At 45.0% G+C, this 20,848-nt stretch overlaps 3 protein-coding genes and 1 long non-coding RNA gene across 6 annotated transcripts in view; 2 read left to right on the top strand and 2 right to left on the bottom strand.

The window, feature by feature from the left end:
* The window catches only part of LOC101779992 (3beta-hydroxysteroid-dehydrogenase/decarboxylase), a 6,974-nt gene extending 5,399 nt beyond the window's left edge, over window positions 1–1,575 (bottom strand). For 2 of the 3 annotated variants that reach the window (XR_002679019.1, XM_004984020.3), the window contains exons 1-3: window positions 1,245–1,575; window positions 735–824; window positions 508–641 (exon numbers count right to left, since the gene is read on the bottom strand). Coding sequence is in view for 2 of the 3 variants with exons in the window: in XM_004984020.3 (XP_004984077.1) it covers window positions 508–641; window positions 735–824; window positions 1,245–1,515 (495 nt within the window). In the remaining variant the exon portion in view is untranslated. The remainder of the gene's footprint in view (window positions 1–507; window positions 642–734; window positions 825–1,244) is intronic. The other variant, XM_004984021.3, reaches the window with a different exon arrangement.
* A 3,332-nt stretch (window positions 1,576–4,907) lies between these two features.
* LOC101780934 (signal recognition particle receptor subunit beta) lies at window positions 4,908–8,073 on the top strand. Its single transcript, XM_004984023.4, has 7 exons — window positions 4,908–5,066; window positions 5,176–5,326; window positions 6,214–6,296; window positions 6,666–6,752; window positions 6,884–7,032; window positions 7,229–7,360; window positions 7,655–8,073. Exons 2-7 carry the CDS (start codon window positions 5,197–5,199, stop codon window positions 7,842–7,844), a joined length of 771 nt encoding a protein of 256 aa, XP_004984080.1. The 5' UTR covers window positions 4,908–5,066; window positions 5,176–5,196; the 3' UTR covers window positions 7,845–8,073.
* Window positions 8,074–9,504: 1,431 nt separating this feature from the next.
* Window positions 9,505–11,448, bottom strand: LOC106804502. The gene is made up of 2 exons (XR_002675613.1): window positions 11,178–11,448; window positions 9,505–10,331 (listed from the first exon to the last, which is right to left on the bottom strand). It is a non-coding gene; the product is annotated as an uncharacterized LOC106804502 (long non-coding RNA).
* Window positions 11,449–16,850: 5,402 nt separating this feature from the next.
* Window positions 16,851–19,445, top strand: LOC101781339 (protein TIFY 10a). Its single transcript, XM_004984024.4, has 5 exons — window positions 16,851–17,232; window positions 17,557–17,689; window positions 18,377–18,612; window positions 18,702–18,759; window positions 18,853–19,445. The coding sequence occupies exons 1-5, from the start codon at window positions 17,115–17,117 to the stop codon at window positions 18,995–18,997; spliced, it is 690 nt and encodes a 229-aa protein (XP_004984081.1). The 5' UTR covers window positions 16,851–17,114; the 3' UTR covers window positions 18,998–19,445.
* The last annotated feature ends 1,403 nt before the right edge of the window (window positions 19,446–20,848 follow it).

Raw genomic sequence — 20,848 nt, forward strand, 5'->3', positions numbered from 1 at the left:
ACAAAGGGCCCTTTTAAATCGCGTCCCCCCTCTAACCCCAAAAAAGGGCCGCCTTTGGTTTTTTGGATTTTTAAACCCAAAAAACGGGGGGGGCCCCCCCCCCCCCCCCCCCCCCCCCCCCCCGGCACTCGTAGGCACCAACTACCAAGGCTCTTTCGGTCTTTCCTAGGTGGCGTGATCCATGGCTCTGTACATGTCCTGAATCACCAGCACTCTCACTCCTCCGGCAAGGTAGTCATTTATGTCAGATGTGCAAGTGTCCATCACTGCTGGCGAAACCATTCCCAGGATAGCTTTTTAGAAAATGTTAATAGTAACCCAAGATTAGGGAAGAGAGGGGGATCAAGTGCCCTTAATAAAATGCTTAGAGGGTTAAGCTTCCTAGCATACTTTGAGGTAGTAAAGTTGACATCTCCCTTTGCTTGAGAATGAAGTACACCTGACTAATTGAGCAGTCAACATCTAAGATGTATAGAATGGTGTTTCCAATTAATTTTGTGATCCGACCTTATCTGGGTATGGCATTGATTCATTTACGTTGAAAAGCCCATGAACTCCGTCAAATACAACAGCACTAGAACTGGTGTATATAAGCCTTTTCACCTTGCAGATCTTACAAGCATCAATCACATTCTTTGTTCCTGTCCATGTAGCATAAAAGGCAAAAGCAAATAAGTGAATATAACCCAAGTTATGCAAGAAAAAAAGCATGACATTAGTCTACGCTTACTAACCCTCTACGTTGACCTTATAATGAAGTTGCAAATCGTTCTTGGCAGGATCTGCAGCAGCTGTGTGGAAAACAACATCTACCCCTTCAAAAGCTGCAAACACAAGAGAAAACCAATTAAATATTAAATAGACACAAACTGGATCATGTTGTCTCGCTCTAACAGAAGGGCATAGAAATTGTCAGTTTTTTTTAAAGGAACCAGGCAGGATAGATGCAATTTTTAAAAAAAATTGTCAGTTATGTTATCGGTTGCTAATATGTTTTGTGGTACTCCCTCCATTTTAAATTGTAGGTCGGTTTGACTTTTCTAACCTCATATGCATCTAGACATACACTAACTATGCACTAGAAAAGCTAAAATGACATATAATTTGTAACCAAAATGCCATACAATTTGGAACGGATAGTAATTTAGTTCAAGTCCAATCCAGAAGGTTATTACTAACGATCATGACTATATAGGCAAGAGAGCCTACTACAGAGAAACTCTTCTTTATCATGATGCATGCACCTTCAATAAGCTGGTCTACGTTGCAGATATCAGCCCGGGCATAGACCGCGCGCCCGTCGCGGAGGGCATCGGAGAGGAGTGCCTCCACCTCGCCGGGGCCGAGCACGATGGCGGGGGCGAGGTCAGTGACCCGCACGCGCCATTTTCCTGAGCGAAGTAGCGCGGCCACCAGGTGCCTCGCCATAAACCCTCGGCCTCCGGTCACAGCGCACCACCTGGCCTCTGGTTCTGGGTGGCCATCACAGCTGCCATCAGGTTGCTGCGAGCCCATTATTGTGGCTATAGAACGCGGACGCTCTCTCTATAGCTAGCTTTATGTGCCCAGCCGGGGTTTAGCCCTTGCACATTTCTTTATAGGCCTGACTCTTGAGTAAGGCCGTTGGTTAATGAATTGATCCCAAATCAGCCAAGTCGCTACCCTACACATAATGCGGACCTTGGCACCAATGACGACGTTAAACTGTAATATACAAGGACCACCTTGTCTCTGATGCAGCTCCTAATTAAGAGTCGGCAGCCCTTGCTATGACCTCCCTTATTCACCTTTTTCTTTTGAGTTTTAATTCTTCACCATTTTTACTTGCGTCTGGCAGATGAAAGCTCTCTTTGGAAGTGAAAGGAAACTGAAGAATATTGTAAGATTTGACCCCTCTTGAACTTCGTAAGGCCAATCTTCCCAATAAGGAATTTTACATTGGCGTTTCTAATAAGAGTGCCACATGTGCATAAGAGCATTTCATTGATTCTTGAAATAATAGTCCTTCCAATGTATTTTTTTCATTTAAGTTGTTTCATGTGCAACACAAAATAAGAGAGTATTTGTGTTGAAAGCGGTGGACATGTACTTTCCTTGTATATAAATATTTTCTTCTCTCTTCATTATTTTACACCCTCATGAAAAATGCTGTCATAGCACTGTATTTTTAAGGAAAATGAAATATGCATTTGGATAAAACCTTTTCCTTCCAACACACGAGAATGGGAGTGAAAAATGAAGTGATTTTTCCTTCAATTTCCATCCTATTGACGCTCACTATTGACACACTTTTACCCCTATTTATCTTCAATAATGATATAAATTTAATACCTAAACTATTAATTACACCTAATAAACCAGTCATTTTCACATATGCAACATATTTTGGAGGATGTTCTGTTTTTGCAGGGAATTGGACCTAAAAGTATATTTTTGGATAAAGCACTGAATGAGCATCAAACCAAGTGAAGACGGAGGCTAATGGGCCCAGGAAGGGCCTAGGCATCGACCTAGAGGAGCCCAGGCCGATCGGCCTAGGGTCTTCTAGAGCCTTCCGATGCCCATCTTTGGCAAGCAATCCTCCGAGATGACTTAAGGGCTAAGTTTGTGAAGATATGGCAAGGATCACTTCAGGATCAAAGAGGAATAAAAAAAGATCAAGCGAAGATTTGGAAAGTCATTGAAGATCAATCTCATCCTGAAGCAACCGACGTGCCACGCCCACATGCAAGTGAAAATAGGACTTCAAAGAACCAGGGGAGACTTGGAGACGAAGCAGGACGCGAGGGGCTAAAAGGAACCCAGGCCGATCGGCCTGGGGTTTCCTTTGCTCCCTCGCCTTCCAGTTTTTACCACGCGCTCTTTGAACTATAAATACCCCAAAAAATCCACCGAGCCCTATATCCAAGATGACGTGCTCAATGTGAAGCAGCAGAGAAGCAGAAGAAGCTTGAGGGACACCTCTCCAGAGAGCCGAGGGCCATGCAGTTGTCGGGGGCTAGCGTAGGCGAACTTCTGCCAGCGTGATCATCCTGCGAGGAAGATCACGCTGGAGTTCTGGAGGTAGAAGTTATCAAGATCAAGGTAGGATTCTAGTGGTGATCTTGTGATGTACAATCATTCATGGTGAAATAATAGATGTGTTCATGTTATTAGCAATCTAAGTATCTCCTTTGATGGTTTTATGCTTTATCAGGTTTGCTTGCTTTTCAATCTATGAATCAATGATAGATTGCCTAGGGTATTCTTGTGGTCGTGGTGATCAGATTTGCATGTCTGATCTACCGATGAGTATGACATGTTCTTATGATCATGCCCTTAACCTGCTTGCGTTGATAGAGGTGATCGTGACAGGATCTTTCTTGTGTAAGGTGGGGTGTTTCGGGATTCGAACCGGAGGTGTAAATTTAAAGATGTTTTTTTACTAAGATTGTTGCTTTGCTATCCATGCTCAGAATTACGACATATGCAGTCTAGGTTGCTCTAGATTGGTTACATTTGCTCTATCTGTTATCTGTCTGTATATACTTAGTAGATTGGATCTGAATCTCTCATGAACACCAAGTTAATACTAATAATGCTAGTTGAAATAGATCTTATGCTATAAGTTCTCCGTACGCTTGCGGTTCACTGCTAACAGCCGTCAACACATCCCTCCTAGTATGTTTGGATCATATTGTGTTTCCAAACAAGATATTAAAGATGATTTTCGGTTGATTAGGTTCTGCCCATCAAGTTTCGAGTCATACACTTAATACAGGTGCTCATATTTTTTTGAATTTATTACATAAATCAACGACACAAATGTCCCAAAGCGACGCTACAAGACTGCAAGGGACACATGCGCCTCGTACTCATCGTCGTGCGCTAGTAACGCAGCCTCATCTACGGTTGCACCGTCCACTTTACGCTCCGCATGTATGACGACGGCATCGATCGCAACTGCTCGACAACTAACAGAATGAATCGGTGTACTAATTACGACCACGTAACGCTAGCGCAGTATGGTTCTATATCATATATGCGTGAATAACATCTGGTTGGGTGTCATGTCGATCTCAACAGCATAAACTGATATCGACAAGATTCTGCATAGATGCTGAAATGTCTGGCATGCATGTGTCACGCCTCTGCTGCTTGAGGTTATAGAAATTCAGCAGAATGACCTCAAATAACACGCGCGGTTATGTGACATTCAGTATAACCTCATTGGGTAGGATACAGTTTTAGAGAAACAGGAAAAACAAACGAGATTGAAAAGACAACGAGGGGCCAAATTTACATGAAAAACTATGGTGGTGGGGAAAAACAATGAACTATGGCCATAACAATTACATGAGAACTCTAAAAAGCAGAAGTTTACTTACCTACCACGCCAGCACACCTGCCTAATAAAGTAAATTATCTCCTACTTCAAAATGTAAATCGTTTTAGTTTTATCATAAATGAAACTTTTCTAATTTATTCAAGTTTGTAGAAAAATGCAACATCTACAATGTAAAATTAGTTTCGTTAATCTACCTTAAAATATATCTTATTAGTGTATTTATTTGATATTATAGATTTTGATATATTTTTTCTATAAATTTAGTGAAAATTATATAAATTTGACTTAGAAGAAACCTAAACGATCTAATGTTCTGACCAGATATAAGGGGAAAAAAAGGCTAGTCCGATTTTGGCCCGTCCAGATAGCCCAGTCGTCTATTGTACTATGTAGTAGGCTTGGGCAGCATTTACGCTGCACAAAAAAGTAAGCTCTGACAGAAATTTCATTGAAGAATCATGAACAGCCCAAATTCCTGCAACGCCCCATATCTCCTGCTGTATGGGCCCTTCCCCTTCTATCTTTCTGGCCCAGTTCGTCAGGCCCATAGGCAACATGCCCCTTGGGCCTTCGCCGGGACCTGGGGTCTTCTTCCCCAACTCAGACGACGCACGGGCGCACGTCGCAGGCAACCAACGCTGCGGCTGGCCGGCTGCGCTTGGGGTTCTCGCTACTAGCCGTAGGTGTGACCGCCTTTGTACCCATCCATCAGGGATTGGATTGATTTCTTCCTCCGTTGGTGAGTTACCCTCGGACTGGTTGTTCACGAGTTGGCTTTGTTGGCTGAGTATTTGCTTGGTGCCGTGTATCCTACTCATCTGCTCCATCCATACACCGTCTCGGAGTAGGTTCTTGGGCTCGCGCGCGCGATGGATGAGTGGATTCGGCAAGCAGAGGCCTGGGTAGGCCAAGCGGAGAGCTGGATCCGTCAGCAACCCCCGGAACAGATCTACGTCGCCGCCGTGGTGGTTGCCGTCACAATCCTGGTCCTTATTGCAGGTGTCGTAACGAACCTAAAGTTCTTGTTACCCTGCATTGTGTGTCCTCGGTTCAGGAGTCTTTAGTTGCTGCGTTCAGTTGGTGTAACGCACGATGCCCCAAAGAACATCCGGAAGGTGGCATTGAAATGAAATAGATGTGTTTCAGTTAACCGCTTGGGTGCAGCTCAATTTCTTCCTTCCTTGCTGGAAAGAGTAGAATTGTATATTGTGGTAGGTTGACCTTTTCTATTTGCCGTAGATGTTTGCAAAGTTAGCTGCAGCATGATGTGACAAGGTTCATAGGCAATTGAAGTGTAACTATGACCATGCCCTGTATCTTGCGGTTAACCATTCTGGACAATGAAGAAGAGATTATAATCTGTGCAACTTAGCAACTAAGGCTAGGAAAGCAATCCATAGTGGCCATTTAATTAGTCAAGAAACAACACAATTTTTGGTATGTATGCGTGCACTAGCCCTTCTGTGGAGGGTGTGAATGTTTATTAGTTTTGTAAGTATGATTGTGCTCGCAAAGGGAGGGAGCGGGCAGTAGAAATTTTCAGTTTTGGTGTATACCTTTTGGTTTCATTATGTCACAAGCCACCCGTGTAGTTGTGAAGTGCTATTGATTGAACTAACAGAACTTGAGCCCATGGTTTTGTTAATATGGGCAGGTGTGGCATAGAAAATTTTAATGCTCTTAGATGATATAGAATTTACAGGTTCTTAAACATTAGGTTATATGATGATGGCATGTATGGCGTCATGAAAAGAGGGTATTTGCTTAGAGATAAATTTTTTAAAGTATATGTGAAGTGTCCCCATGTATATTTTGTAAGCCTGTTACATTACTTGTCAAGATTTCTGCTTTTGTATAAGCAATGCGTTTGCTTTTTTTTCCCTCAGCTTCTTGTCTGAAATCTTCGAAACCGAACACCATAGTGCTATCTGGGCTCAGCGGCAGTGGCAAAACTACTCTTTTCTACCAGGTAATTGCCCTTTTTTGGCTCTGTGGTGTTTGGGGTCTTGCAAGCAAAGAACAATGAAGTATATCTAATTTGCAAAAATGATGCCATCCAAGTCCCATTTCACGCATTACAGTTCAATAGAATAGGGAATGGACTTTCAAAAAAAAAAGAATAGGCTATGGCCTCCTAGCTGGACTTCAGTTCTGATTGTTATGGTGATTGGATTTGGTTTGGCTGAATATGATCCTATCTGAGGACTTAACCATTAAAAAACAGAAATGTCTGTTTTTCTTCCTTTTAGTTCAGATTTATTTTGGGCTGTACCAATGTAAGAGTAGTAAGGTACCATGTTCTGTTTCCATGCAAATTTTGACATTATCTTCCTGTCAGCTTCGGGATGGATCATCACATCAAGGAACTATGACTTCAATGGAAGAAAACAATGATGAATTTGTGCTGAACTCAGAGAAGGAAAGAGTAAGGAAATTTTTAAAGCTATAATTTTTTCTGACATCTTGATGTGAAAGTGTGAAATAAATGGCTGCACTTTTAACCCTTTTTATACACAAACTTGTACTTACTAACAGCAACTCTTGTCCTTCGAGCAGAAAGGAAAAGTGAGACCTGTGCATATTGTTGATGTCCCCGGTCATGCAAGGCTCAAACCCAAGCTCGATGAAGTGCTGCCTAAAGCAGCTGGGATTGTTTTTGTTGTTGACGCTCAGGACTTCTTGTCTAGCATGCAAGCTGCTGCAGAGTAAGGATTCTGTTTGTAGGAAAAGAATCATTGGTGTTTATTTAGCTGTTTTCTTCCCTTCAATTGCATGCTCAATTGAAAGTAGCATTGTGACTAGGAGCATGATGTCAAAACATTTCATAAATGGCTGTATCATATCCTATCAATTTCTTAACAAAGCTGGTATTGTGGTACCATATCATGGTTTTTGTCGCAGGTACCTGTATGACACTCTAACGAAGGCCTCTGTAGTGAAGAAAAAGGTTCCTGTGCTAATATTCTGCAACAAGACAGATAAAGTTACAGCTCACTCAAAGGAATTCATCAAGAAGCAGTTGGAAAAAGAGATGTATGAACTACTTCCAACATTTAACTCACTAGCATTGTTATAATGCATCAAAGTGTGTCATTTAACAAAATGCTATGATAATGTGCTTCTGCCTAGATTTTATCTGCACCTTCGATTCGTCCAATCATTTTTTTCGTATTTGTCCCCTGCAAATAATAGAGTTATTTATATATTCTGTTTTTTCATGACCGTAAACACCTGTAAGGGTGGTTGCCAGAATCATGTGGACTAAGGTGAAGTGAAATCTATGGTTCACGAGGATTCTAACATGTGCCGATTTCTCCCATGTTGTAGAAACAAGCTTCGGGAATCAAGGAACGCCATATCATCAGCTGACATCTCTGATGAAGTCAAGCTTGGGGTACCCGGAGAGGCCTTTAACTTCAGTCAATGCCAGAACAAGGTGACAGTTGCTGAAGGTGCTGGTTTGACTGGTAATGTTTCGGCTGTTGAGCAATTCATTCGCGAATATGTGAAGGCCTAGTAGACTCATTGGATCATTTATCTGAGCTGTGAATGATTCACCTGATGGCAAGACACCTTCATAGGTTCTGCTGACCATGTTGGGTCCAGTACATTTTGCGTTGATTCTGCTGACCTTGTTAGTGGCATTACATTTTTCTTGCATTGCTAACTCGTGATGAGCGTTGCATATGCAAATATAGCCTTTTAAAGAACTATCGCTGATTATGTCTGTGCTGTGTTTGTTCCCAGTTTTGATCTTTGGCTGCCTAATGTGGAAAACATAGTGCAGAGCGCTGTCACCCTTGCACGCTTTTCAAATCTGTTTGCTATTAGAAAATCTTCCTGCGTCTTGGTTTCACTGAAGCCTTACTCTATTCCTGCCTTATTGCTGAACTCGTCGAAGGATCAGGGAGAAATCCTTGAATCTTGAGGACTGGCGTGGCCCTAAAAACTCTCTTTATATTCCGCTTGATTTTCAATAGCCTAGTCATTTTAATCCATGGACTGAGGACTGGTCCTCGATAGCGAAGGACCAAGGCCCAACTCTCAACTGACTCGGCTCAACCTGATGCCCTCGCATCTGCATGGCACTAGACTTGCCCATCCCCTCCACGTCTCCTCACACCCCCTCCCTCCACTCCTCTCTTCCATCTCCAAATCCTAGTGGAGCGGTTACACGCATCCCTCTTTGGCTCTCCCGGATTAGCAGAATCTGATAGGTTGAAGAAATGGATATTTTGCCAACATCTTTTCTTCATTTTCCCCCTACAAATATTTACAAGAGTTCAGTCAAAAAAAATATTTACAAGATTCATTTAAAAACTAAAACAATCGGTGCTTTGGAATGGTCGACATTATTATTAACTTCATTAATTTTTGTGGGGGGACACGACAACTGTGTTTCCCGTGTCAAAACCGCAAACGTTCCAAATTATAGGTCATTTTAATTTTTATAGATTTATAGATGTTTGTATACATCTAGATGCATACCAACATCTATGAACCTAGAAAAATCAAAACAACCTGTAATTTGGAACGGATGGAGTACAAAGGAAAACAATGCAGTCCTTCGAGAGCGCTTCACCTTTGAATTCTTCAGCGTGAATGCGACTCCTTTTGTTACGGTATAGTACTGGTTTGTACTGTCTTAGATGTCCCCTTCGCAATTTCCTTGTCTTAATACCTTCTCCGCTCTCATGTTTATTTGACAAACGTGATGGAGGGAGTAGTTTGCTTCTGGTCACCGGCGTAACATCCACAATCACAACGTTTGCTGTGGGTGCGCACTGTTTTTTAATGGCAAAATAGCCATTTCGATCCCTGAACTTTGCACTTTGCACCGAGATCAAGTTCATCCCTTAACTTTCAGACACCAAGGTCAAGTTCATCCCTCAACTTCCAAAAAGACGGTCAAGTTCGTCTCAACTTCCAAACAAACCAATCTAGCCCCTCAACTTTTGTGTTTGCAGGCGGGGCGGGTTGCGGACGTCCGCAAGGCCATCACGCTCGCCGCAAACTAATCACGTGGGTTTGCGGCTGGCCACTAATTCCACCGTGACGCTCACAAGCAAACTGTGGGCTTAGCGGCAGATATGCAGAACCCGCATGACCCGCAAACTCACTTAGCTAGCTTTCTTGTCTGCAAACTACAGGCTGCAGCGCTTCACTTGTAAGCCCAATAAAAAAAGCACTGCATATTACTTGTCAAGAGTCCATTAATCTGGCATCTTACATTATCCAGGATAGCTATATTACATTTTGACATGAACGTTATCAGTACAACAGTATATCAACTTGCTCTTCAGCAATTCAACTTGATACCTCGTAGGGTTTTCTGAATACTAATCAAATCCCTAACTTGCCACTGTGATAATCTTGATAGAAGTTAATGACCTGAAATCTTTGGACACTAACGATGGTGACAAGTAAAAGAATAAACTTTGAAGAATCTTTATCCTCCAAGCACCTTCATTCCTTCTTCAAATCTGAAGTGAAAAAACAAGATTTCTGATCGGAACGGTTTTATCATGGGAACAAAATACAGTTAGCTGTGAGCCAAAACAACTGCATCATATTCAGAATCAAAATTTCTGCCTCAAAGAGTTCAGAAAAATAATGGATGCCAACCTACTCATTGTAGTACTAAAAATACAAGCAGTCAGTAAAACCAAAACAAGTTGGTATTTTATTCAAGTTGGTTGATCTTATTCACATTCCAGGCTCTTTTGTTCACTTGGAAGATACTAGGCCGAAGGCTAAGAGTAGAACTAACCTGATCCCTAGCTCAAATTTACTACTAGTACTACAGCAATTCAATTAGATAGCACTGCCATAGTACAGTACACCTAGAGATTGAATCAATCAAGAACATGGCAGGACTGTACCTAGAGCCGTACAGCTAAAGAAATTACCACTGTACCATTCATCGAAAAAATTAGCTCTGTTTGCATACTCCTTTGCCGTCCTCCTTGAGCAACCTGTTCTCCTTGCGCAGCCTCCGTATTGTCTGCATTCATAGAAGAAGTTCACTGGACCCATAATTACACTTTGCTGCAGCTCATTGAGCGGCTGCTGCTGCAGCTGTGCTGCCTGTGCAGCCCAGCCATTCGGCTGCATGCCAAAATAGCAGTACAGCTGCGCTAGCTGGCTGGGAGCAGTTGTTGAAGAAGCTGCTGCTGTCCTGTAGCGACTGTGCCGAGCAGGCCGTTTTCAGTCCACTGCATCCCATTCAGCATAGCTGCATAGGCCCCCATGTGTATCCAGCACCGTGTGTCCTCCGAGAGTTAAGAAGCCTCTAGAGTTTAGAAAAATTAACAATGCCTAACATAGATCATAGTGAGGTTAAGAAGCTAATGTGAGAACTTCAGCTAGTTTTGTATATGTGAGGTGACTGTCCTGCTGCACAGTATCATCTTCTTCTACAACTTCTCCCAAATCATCAACTATCCTACCCAAAATTGAAGTGCTCGCAAATAGCACTGTCCCATGAGATTCAGGCCAGCGGCAACTCGGGGGAGGCACGAAACGTGCAACACTGAAAAAGTACATATGAGTTACAGTTTGCTTTACTTCGATTAATCACTATCATGCGGCAGTTTCTTATACAACTTTGTTTAGTAGACCATTCGTGCGCAACTAAACACACGATCCGCACATGCATCCACCCATCCAGGTGAAAACCACAACAAACCTAATCAAAGACTTGAAGAAATCTCCTGCAATTTATACCGTCATGAGAACAGATCGAAGAAAACTCGCAAAACCTGACACCGATCGATCCCCCGATCCCCAACCACAACAAATCATCGATTAATAAACCAAATCACGAAACCTCGGCAACAGGAGAGTTCACCTCGTCATCATTGGCGCCGGAAGAGAGCCCGTCCTCCTCGCGCACCCTCGCGGCTGTCGCCGCGGACACCGGTGGCAGCGGCGGAGGATGGGGCGGGGCTGGGGCGCTCTAGGGTTGGGATTGGTAGCAGGGCATACTAGCGGCCAACGTTGACGGTGGCGGCAGCAGCGGAAGGGCGGCCGGGCGTGGACGTGGACGGCGGCGGCAGCTAGGTTTCGCGAGGAGAAACGAAGATGCGGGTTCTTTGCGGATTTCTTCTCTGGTCCGCGGGCCTTAGCACGTTCACCAATGTTGGGCCACCAGAATTTCGCCGCTGGGCCGCATCGGCCAAAAATGATGATTTTGCGGGGCGGGTTCCGCCCCGCCTGCATTCATAGTTTGATCGAGCATGTCTTTTTGGTGATATGAAACTCCGTATTAGCATTAAACTAATATGGAAAGTTATTTTTGTTATAGGTTCCTTCTTTCCCTCCTCAATTTCCACCATATATTAGCAATATTATCCAAAATATATAAGTGTGAACATATACATGTTTACCACGTCGCAAAAGGATAAGTTGTGCTCCCACATCGCTCCTCTTGGGGCGGCTCGGGCGGAACCCGAGATCGGCACCGCCGCCCTTTCCAGCACCGCCTCCCCTCCTCTCCGTCGCCTGCAAGGAAGGTGACGGTGAGGCTCCACCATCCTCCTCATCTCCTTTCCTCCCCTCTAGCGCTCTCCTTGGTGGCGACCATGGCGGAGGCGGCGGTCGTTGAACGGCCGCAGCCGGATCTGCACCCCCGACCGCCGGATCTGCACCCCTGTGGCCTCAGTGTGTCGGGGATTGCAGCGGCGGTGGCAGGCCCAGCTATGCGTCGGCGGCCTCCTTCCACACCGGCGGAGTTTCAGCTAGGCCACAGCAGCGCCGGCGTCCACGACCGCGTCTGCGGCTCGGCTACGGCGGCGTGCCCCGCCGGCGGCCTCCTTCCACGATCGGTGAAGCTTCGGCTGGGCCACGATGGCGTCGACAGCCGGTGCGAGCGTGGCTGCGGCTGGGCACAGCCCAGCCACGAAGGCGCGTGCGTCCGGCGCATGGGGATTGGCTGCGGCGGCGCCCGCAGTGGCGTCGCGGCCTACCCTTGCGTCGGGCAGGCTCCAAGGTGCTGTGCAGCAGTGTGTCGGTGGCACCGTGGTGGTGTGGCTGACAATGGTGTGCTCGGGCGCATTCCAGCGTCGTCGTGGTAGTGTCGTTGGTTGCGACCATGCAGAGGCTCACCAGCAGCGCCATGGTGGTGGGGCTAGTGGCGTCGGCCATCTCTTTTCACCGTGGTGATGATGCGGGTGAAAACCCATCCCTCCTTGGGACGGTGTCGATGGCGCCATTGGCGTCATGTCCTTCCTGAAGGCGACATCGGGCATCTCTTGCACGAGCCTTGGCTCCTATTTGGCTTCCATGTCGGATGAGGCGGGTAAAAACCCAACCCAGTTTGGGCTGGCATCAACGACATCTTTGACATCTCGACCTTCTTGAAGGCGATGCCAGGCACTTCTGGCAAGGCAGTTTGCTTCGGCGATGGTGGCTCCCGAGAGGGTCCTTTTTTTCTTTTCCTTTCTTTCTCTTTCCTTTTTTTATAAAAAAATCCTGTTTGTGGCGTTGGTTGCATGGTGGCTCGTGTTGACGTTCCAATCCGACCGGGCAAAGTTCGTGGAGGCTCAGGTCGATGTCCCAATCCGACCGGGTGGAGTCTTCGTTGAGGCTCGTGTCGATATCCCAATCCGGCTAGGCGGAGTCTTCGTTGAGGCTCATGTCGATGTCCCAATCCGACCAGGCAGAGTTGAGAGAGACCCAGTTGATGTCCCAATCCAACCGGCAGAGTTGAGTGTGAGTTGTGCATTGGCATGGTACGGCACGGGTTGATGTCCCAATCCAACCGTTCGGTGCTGTTTCTTTGTTGTTTGCCCAGTCTAGGCTTAATCTTTTTTTTTATTATAACAAAAGCTTTCCTGCCAGGTTCGTTCAATATGTGTGTGTGTGTGTGTTTACTGAGAGAATACATACATGGAGGATGTACATCATACCATGAGTATATGAGCGCATGTAAACTTTAGAATATGTGTGCAAGTTGTATATATCATGAAAGATTATGAGTACGTACATTTTGCATACCAAAATTTAATTCGTACGAGCACATGCATGATTTTAAAATGTACGAGTACATACATTTTTAGAAACTATATTTTTTGTCAGTTTAAAAAATATATTGCTGTGTGTATGTATCAAGAGAGTATGAGCATATGCATGTTTGACCTACATGAGCCAGGGTAAAATGGACTCTTCACAATGGTCTCATACTAAGATATAACACCACATCAGTACAAGGATGAATTTGACCCAAAAATGGAAGTTGAGGAGTTAAGGGACAAACTTGATCCTTGATGTAAAGTTTAGGGACCAAAACACCTATTTTAGTTTTTTTATCTCTAATAGCCCAAGTCCAGTCATGCTCTCGTCCGTGAGTGGCACAAGAAATCCGGATCCTGCTGGTGTGGTATACTCCCTCCATACCTCCTGGGCGAGTGGGGTGTTTTCACATAGGATGTCGTTCTATACTCGCTGGGGAGTATTTGGACGCGTTTGCCCCCGGCATACATTTCGGCTGCCATTCCGCTGGTCAAAGCATTAATCGCAGCGCTTCGTTTCACTCATCTCCCTTCCTCGCCGCACTGCAGCATCGCCGGCTCGCCTCGCTTCCAATCCAGCAGTCTCCCTTCTGCTCGCATCATGGACTCGGCGATGGAGGTGGCGCCGATCTCGTCGGATGAGATGGCACCACCGGAGTCAGAGATGCTGGTGGCGCTGGACTTCGTCTCGTCCAAGAAGGTTTTTCCGGATTCCATGGAAGATGGCCTCAAGCAGGACTCCACGGTCTTTGCCGGCACCATGGAGATGACTTCGGACTCCTTCGTGCCAGACTCCTTGCTACCGGAGTCCCAACCTTCTCTTTGTGTTCGCTGCGGCACGTCCCATACCGACAACGACGATGAAGGCTGCTTCCAAGCTTGCCGCCGCGCTCGCAGGTGTGCTCGTTGCGGTCTTCTACATAGCGACTACGATATCGCAGCAAGGATATTGCATGACATAGAAAAATTTGATTGTGAGACCTATATTTCTGACGTGGAGAAACTTCAAATGGATGGTGACACCATACTTGTGCATGAGCACATTATGAAGAAGTTGGACGAGCAATTGAAGATGAAGCAAGATGCCTCCATGGAGATAGCGACGGTGGACGGCGCCATGGAAGATGCAAAGAAAGATCGGTAAGGTTACATGTCTCATTCATTCAACCTAAGGTGCATGCATCTCCTAAATTGCTTCTTCTAATTTGCTCCTAATTAACTTGCATCTTCTAATTGTTTGATGCAGGAAGACTAGCAATTGCTTCAGCTAACAAGGACGCTTCACAGGAGATTTGCAATGGCAACCGATCTTCTTTATCTAATTTTTCTTTTTGCACGTGAGGAATCTTGATCTTGTTGCATCCTTTAACCTTCATGGCTTCCTTCAAAACACTCTGAAGTGTTACAAAAATTATGTTTGCTTTGTGTGGACAATATTCTATGAATGCCTACAAAACATGTGTTGAAGAAATCAATCAATGAGTGGACAATATTAATATGAATGCCTACAAAACACATGTGAACAATCGATCCATTTACCTGTTGCACTATTGGAACTAGATCTTATATTGTTTTTGCATTCTTCGCTTGAATAGTTCGAAAAAACCCAAGTCCAGAATGTTAAAATCTGGAGAATTGGGTGGTTGACAAATTAGGCGAATGTCAAACCCTTTTTGCTTAGCAGCCTCACAAAAAACAGGATTATTCTCACGTAAATGTGAAGGTGCATTATCTTGTTGTATGAAAATTGGTTTGTTCACATCTTCTCTTGGCCATTTGGCTTGAATGGCAGGCAACACTATGTTTATCATGAAATCTCTAATCACATCTCTTATGATTGAAGTTATTGGCTTGATTACTTGTTCTCCACGAAGATGATTCTAACTTCTTCTTACAGCAGTTTCATAAGTGACAAGTGAAAAACAACCAATTTTCCCATCAAAAATTCACTCTCCATTCCTAAACCTTGGCCGAGCACAAACACACAAAAATATGAGCTTAGGGATGTAATTTTTATTCTTATAAGTGCGATGCGGTTCATCTTCCTCGGGTAGCAAGTAATATTTCTCAGATTTTTGAGAGAGGTAAAACCATTTTTCATCAATGAACACAAAGTTAAACAATGCCTTAAATCTTGGATCACCAAACAAACCCAGCTCAATCATGTCAACACACCACTTTAACCGAGATCTCTTGCTAGCATCTGTGAGGTATGGTTTGATGCTACTAGAGTGGCGCCTAAGAAAATCTTTTTTCAAATACCTTTGTATCCACGATTTGCTCATGTTAAGTTTGCTACACACATCTTCTATGGTCATCCTTTGCTTGAGAGAAATGTTGCGTAATTGTTCCAAATCAACAGGGACTGCCTTACGATCACATGTACCCTTCATTTGACTAGCAACCACAACCGAAATGTTATGAGCAAGTTAGATTGTACCTCGCTTCCATAAACGCTGAACTGACCGAATGTGTACTCCAAAGTGATCAGCAACAAATCTTGTATCTTTCTTGCCTAGTTTCTCATTCTTGCTTCTAGCCAACAATGCTTGATACACTTGTCTTGTAACTTCTTCTGTCATGTCTTTCCTTCGATGGTTTACTTCAATGGGAGTCTAGTAAAAGAAAAAAACAAGCATGTTCAAAATAAAAGCATTTTTTACTTAAAAAATCTAATAGTATCAAAAAATTACCAGCGAGATTTTGTACAAAATCGAAATCAACTGCACCATATTCGTCTAGTGGCAAGTTCAAATCCAATCCTGTCAAAAAAGGAAACAATGATATGAGAAACGAAACTAATTTGCTCATATGTTGTGAGTATCAAATCAAATCATATGAAAAAGAAAGTAACAACAGACATATTACCATTATCGTTGTGATCCTCCAATATTGACTCGTTGAGATTGAAGGTAAGATTGCCGTTGTCATCTTCTTCTATAGGAACGTTCAGATCAAAGCTAGGGGAAAAAATCAACAATTGCACTGTAGATGGAAAGAGAAGAGGTGGGAAGAGAAAAGGTGGAGCACGGCAGATGGAAAGACACCGTTTAAATAGGCATGGTGTAACCCAAATAACGGAGACAAAACACTCCAGAAACGATCACAACAGGGAAAAAAGCGCGCCATGCAGCCTCCGCGCACGCCAGGGCAAAAAAAATCAAAAACGAGCGCATGCAAATAGAAGCCACCAGCAAAAAAAGTACGCCCACCAAGTATCGAACTTAGCTCCTCAAGACTCACGCCTTGCTGCACTAATTGATTGAACTAGGAAATTTTCTCGCACGGAATGCACCCACAGCAGGCAGACAGGAAAACTCTACCTAATTAGTCGCTTATGGAGGGAGTATGATGGTGACGGTGATCCGATCACTCGGCAATCAAGCGCGCTGCTCCAAACACGAAGCACCAACCGTTCCAAACCACCAGAACCATGCCACCTGGAGCATCTCCACGCCAGCTGCCGGCTCGCCCAATCTCCAGTTCTCTCCACGGGAACAACGTGCTCAAAACATAAACTAACCGAGAAATGGGTAAAGGGTCCAACTTGCGGTTGCTAAGATAAGCTCAGCCCTTCAGGCATTTATACGTGCCCAGCCACGCCAATCGCCGGCGACGACGACGACACGAGGAAGGGGAAAGAACAAACACCAGGAGAGCAGCAAGGACACCTGACCTGGGGGCAGAGATCGGCCGAATTGAAGCAAGTTTCGTGTTGGTTAGGAGGTTTTCTACCTCTTTTCCCGTGAAGTTTGAGGTGTGTGTGCTCGGGAAAGATGGCTCCTGGGAAATCCATGGAGAGGGCCAGTAGCTTCGCCATGGCCTGCAGCCTCCTCAGCCGCTACGTCAGGGAGAACGGCGCCGCTGCCGGAGAGCTCGGCCTCGGCATCAGAGGTGAGCCCTGTTTCCTGAATCTTGACGAGGAGTTGGAATCTTTAGCAGCTGAGTCCGCTTTCTATATCAGTTGGAGTTTAGAACTGTAGGATGGGGAAAAGTTGTAACTTGAGCTTTGGTTCGTGCAAAAAACTGCGATTCGAGGTGCTCCCGTAGTTATCTTGTGTTAGATCTGGACCCAAAGTTCTGATTTTGGAAGCAAAAGTCCACCTTTTGGTTTCCGTCAAGAACTTGGGCATCGATCAGCTCGAACTTCTTGAATCTGACAGCTTCTTATCCATTTGGCGATCGTTTTGCTAAAGAAGTGCACTCCTATGGTTTCAGCTGAAGCAGCGGATGCACAGAGGACGCCGGCAGACGCAGAGAAGGGGGACGCCAGGAAGCAGACCATGGACCTCTTTCCACAGGACGCTGGGTTCGGCACCGAGGCCGCAGCGCAAGAAGCCCCTGATGCCAGGTATTGGACGAAACGAACAACTCCCATATGATTTGCTTCAGTTCAGAGTAGTTCTTGTTCATACAAGCAAACTGTTCTAGTTAGTTGATTCACTTGTATATATAGTAAGTAAATGGAGCAAACTCTTGTGAGGAGGAAATGCTTAGTGACCAGATCTTGTTCGAAGGAGCTTTGGTTTGAGTCATGGCCCTAATTCTTCGTATGAAGTAGGTGGTTCATTCATAGCAACATGGAGATCGATGTCTAGAAACGAATCTGTGATAAATATGTTCCCTGGTGGTTTTGGAACATGATCTGAACTGAATGTTAAATTCCTTACGCATGTTAGGTTGCAAGGCACACTTTGCCAAATTTTACATGGCAAGTCTGGCAAGCCCACAGTTTCTGCGCCAAACTTTCTTGTTATGAAGTTTTCTGTGCCAAACCTTCTTGTTATGAAACTTCTGAGCCAAGCTTTCTTGTTATTACATAGCAAGTAATTAATTCATGAGCATGGTGCTGAGAAATAAATGGATGGTAAATATGTGCAGCCCTAGTTCTGGAACATAAAACTTCAATCCAGCGAAGCTGTTATTCTGGATATGCTGGCTATCTATTAGACTGAAGATTATACATATGCATGTCAACCAGAATTTGTGGATCTAGTAACTGGGACTCACAGCTTTGTCTTGTCATAACTCTTGTCAGGGAGAAAGAGAAGCACCAGCTGACTATCTTCTATGCTGGGAAGGTCCTCGTGTTCGATGACTTCCCTGCTGAGAAGGCGAAGGACCTGATGCAGATGGCCGGCAGGGGTGCATCCGTGGCTCAGAGCTCTGGCTCGCTGCCTTCCCCTGCAGTTGCAACCGTTACTGACAGCACTAAGGTCGCAGCTGTGCCAGCTGCACCAATTCCTGTGGTCAGTGCCCAGAAGAATGCAGCAGGTAGTTAGTCCACCCCTTGTTCGAAGCACATGACATCTGAATGATCAATTTCTGTCTTGCTCATTGTTCTGAAAATGTATGTGCTGCAGATATACCTCAGGCTCCGAAGGCGTCTCTTCGCCGGTTCCTTGAGAAGCGAAAGGACCGGTAGGTTTCTCTTGCTGCTAAGATGGAACAACTGCTGTTCAGATTCCTCAAGTCTTTGGAGGATGATCTAACTTGCGCTATTCCCTGTTTCAGCCTTACTGCCAAAGCACCATACCAAGGCTCCCCTTCAGATGCTACACCTGTGAAGAAGGAGATGCCGGAGAGCCAGCCATGGCTCGGGCTAGGTCCTCAGACCGCCAACCCCGACCTGAGCCTGCGCCAGGAACGCAACCAGTGATCAGTGATCCAGCATCACCATCTTCAAAACCGCTATAAGTATACTCCTGTGACCAGAGGACAGGATCACACAGAGTCTCACCAATCATGTGTTTGTGCTAGGGCTATGATTTCGCTGTGATACTTTTCGCTCGGATAGTCGAATACATAGGTGGTTTGGATGTAAAGAAAGTAGCTGATGATGAAACGTGCATGAGGATTATTACAGGTGCCGGGGCTGGTTTGTTGGCTGATTAACCCGTGCCGACCTGACCCATACTGTACCATGGTAGAAAAAGGAAGAACCTGTGATGTAGTTGCTAGAAACTCCTCCGTATTTTGTTTCCGGGATGTCCTGTCATCCTGTGTCGTTTGGCTTTGGCACCGCCGCGTGCTACAGAGCTGGTGATTGTAAAAGAGATACATGCCGTATGATCATTTTACTTTTCATCTTCATGTTAATACTCTTAGCTTATGATTGGCTGCTGACTTATGGAATAATATGCACTGCCATGAAAATGTGCCGATCGATCAGGATCGTGCTATTGTGATGTGAGCAAACCAAGTTTGGGCACTCCAATTTTATCATCCGATCCATTTGCACGCAACTTGCCCCAAAGAAGAAGAAGAATGCGACCGCGAGACAGCGGCTACAGGGGGTGAGTGGATTCTGCACGCTGATCGCGCCTGAGCCAACATCGAGCACACAAGCGGTGAAGCTACTGTGGCAGCCCTAGACCAGCGTGTCTTGTGCGCAGCAAGTGCCGCTTCACAGACAGTAAAGAGAAATCTACACCAAAAGGAAAGAAAGCAAGAGAGGGATAGAGCTTTTCAAAAAAGAACAGAAATTAAAACAAAGAAACACGATGTCAGCTTCGATTGCCGCGATGATGGCTCGTGGCCGGCACCCGGGAATCTGCGTTCCGATTCAACAGATTTTGTTAATGGCCGATGGTACTCTGTCCACTGTCCTGCAGCAGCAGGGCAGATCCATTTCACCACATGCCAATACCGTATCGCCCATCATTGACATTGTTTATCAATTTTATTAAACCAAACGAGAGCAGACCAGATCTCGAGTGGCGAAAACCAGGGGCTGACGAGGAAGGATGTCCAGAGCTGCCGGCCCTGCTGCCGCGGTTTATAGTAATAACTTACATGCTGGAGTATCAAGTTAGCAAAACAAACACCCGCCGCGCTTTATTCAACAGTTTGCCCCCGACCAGTCGCCTTTGCCTGCGGCATGTTATGCATGGTGAATAGGAAATGGAAGGATAAGAAAAATATCTGCCGATGTGGCCTGCCCGTGGAAAGGAAAGGATCGTGGCCGGCAAGCGGGCAGCTCGCCTCACACACATCCTTTTAATAAGCAAAGAAATACAGTATTGTTGAAGTAGACTCTCATCTTCATCAATGTTTGGTTTTATAATGTTGTCAATTTGGGTTGTGGCGGTACGTAATTGGTATATGATGATTGGCCACATTGATCGCATAAATGAAATCTATTGGCTACAATAGAGATGGAGGTATTTGAGTTGCATGCACGAACCGATTCAACTTAAGAACAAAAAATAGACGAGTCACCTATACTTGACCATGAGGATTTCCAAACATTGGAAAGAATATATGAATATATATGTGGTTCAGTGGTTGCACGTAGATAAAATTGATTTACTCCTTCACTAAATGATAAATACTATATCATCAGCTTTATTTATTTGTAATTTAAATGAAACTTTGGATGGAAGTATCCAATGTGCACCGCACCTGCTAGCAATGTTCCAAAAAGGCGGTGATCCACGTTCGCCTAAGCACGCTTATGCGCTGGGTGGCGGGGTACCGCGACACCTAGGGGGTAGACGGTCCCCTAGGC

Source organism: Setaria italica, chromosome IX, assembly GCF_000263155.2.
Source record: "Setaria italica strain Yugu1 chromosome IX, Setaria_italica_v2.0, whole genome shotgun sequence".
Classification (NCBI taxonomy): domain Eukaryota; kingdom Viridiplantae; phylum Streptophyta; class Magnoliopsida; order Poales; family Poaceae; genus Setaria; species Setaria italica.

What these genes read in the sequence shown, in the direction of transcription:
- LOC101781339 (XM_004984024.4), top strand. Translation starts at nt 17,115, where the DNA reads ATGGCTCCTGGGAAATCCATGGAGAGGGCCAGTAGCTTCGCCATGGCC. An exon ending in CAAGAAGCCCCTGATGCCAG is followed by an intron (nt 17,690 to 18,376) that starts GTATTGGACGAA and finishes AACTCTTGTCAG; the next exon opens with GGAGAAAGAGAAGCACCAGC. An exon ending in CTTGAGAAGCGAAAGGACCG is followed by an intron (nt 18,760 to 18,852) that starts GTAGGTTTCTCT and finishes TCCCTGTTTCAG; the next exon opens with CCTTACTGCCAAAGCACCAT.
- LOC101780934 (XM_004984023.4), top strand. Translation starts at nt 5,197, where the DNA reads ATGGATGAGTGGATTCGGCAAGCAGAGGCCTGGGTAGGCCAAGCGGAG. An exon ending in AAACTACTCTTTTCTACCAG is followed by an intron (nt 6,297 to 6,665) that starts GTAATTGCCCTT and finishes TCTTCCTGTCAG; the next exon opens with CTTCGGGATGGATCATCACA. An exon ending in AAGCAGTTGGAAAAAGAGAT is followed by an intron (nt 7,361 to 7,654) that starts GTATGAACTACT and finishes CCCATGTTGTAG; the next exon opens with AAACAAGCTTCGGGAATCAA.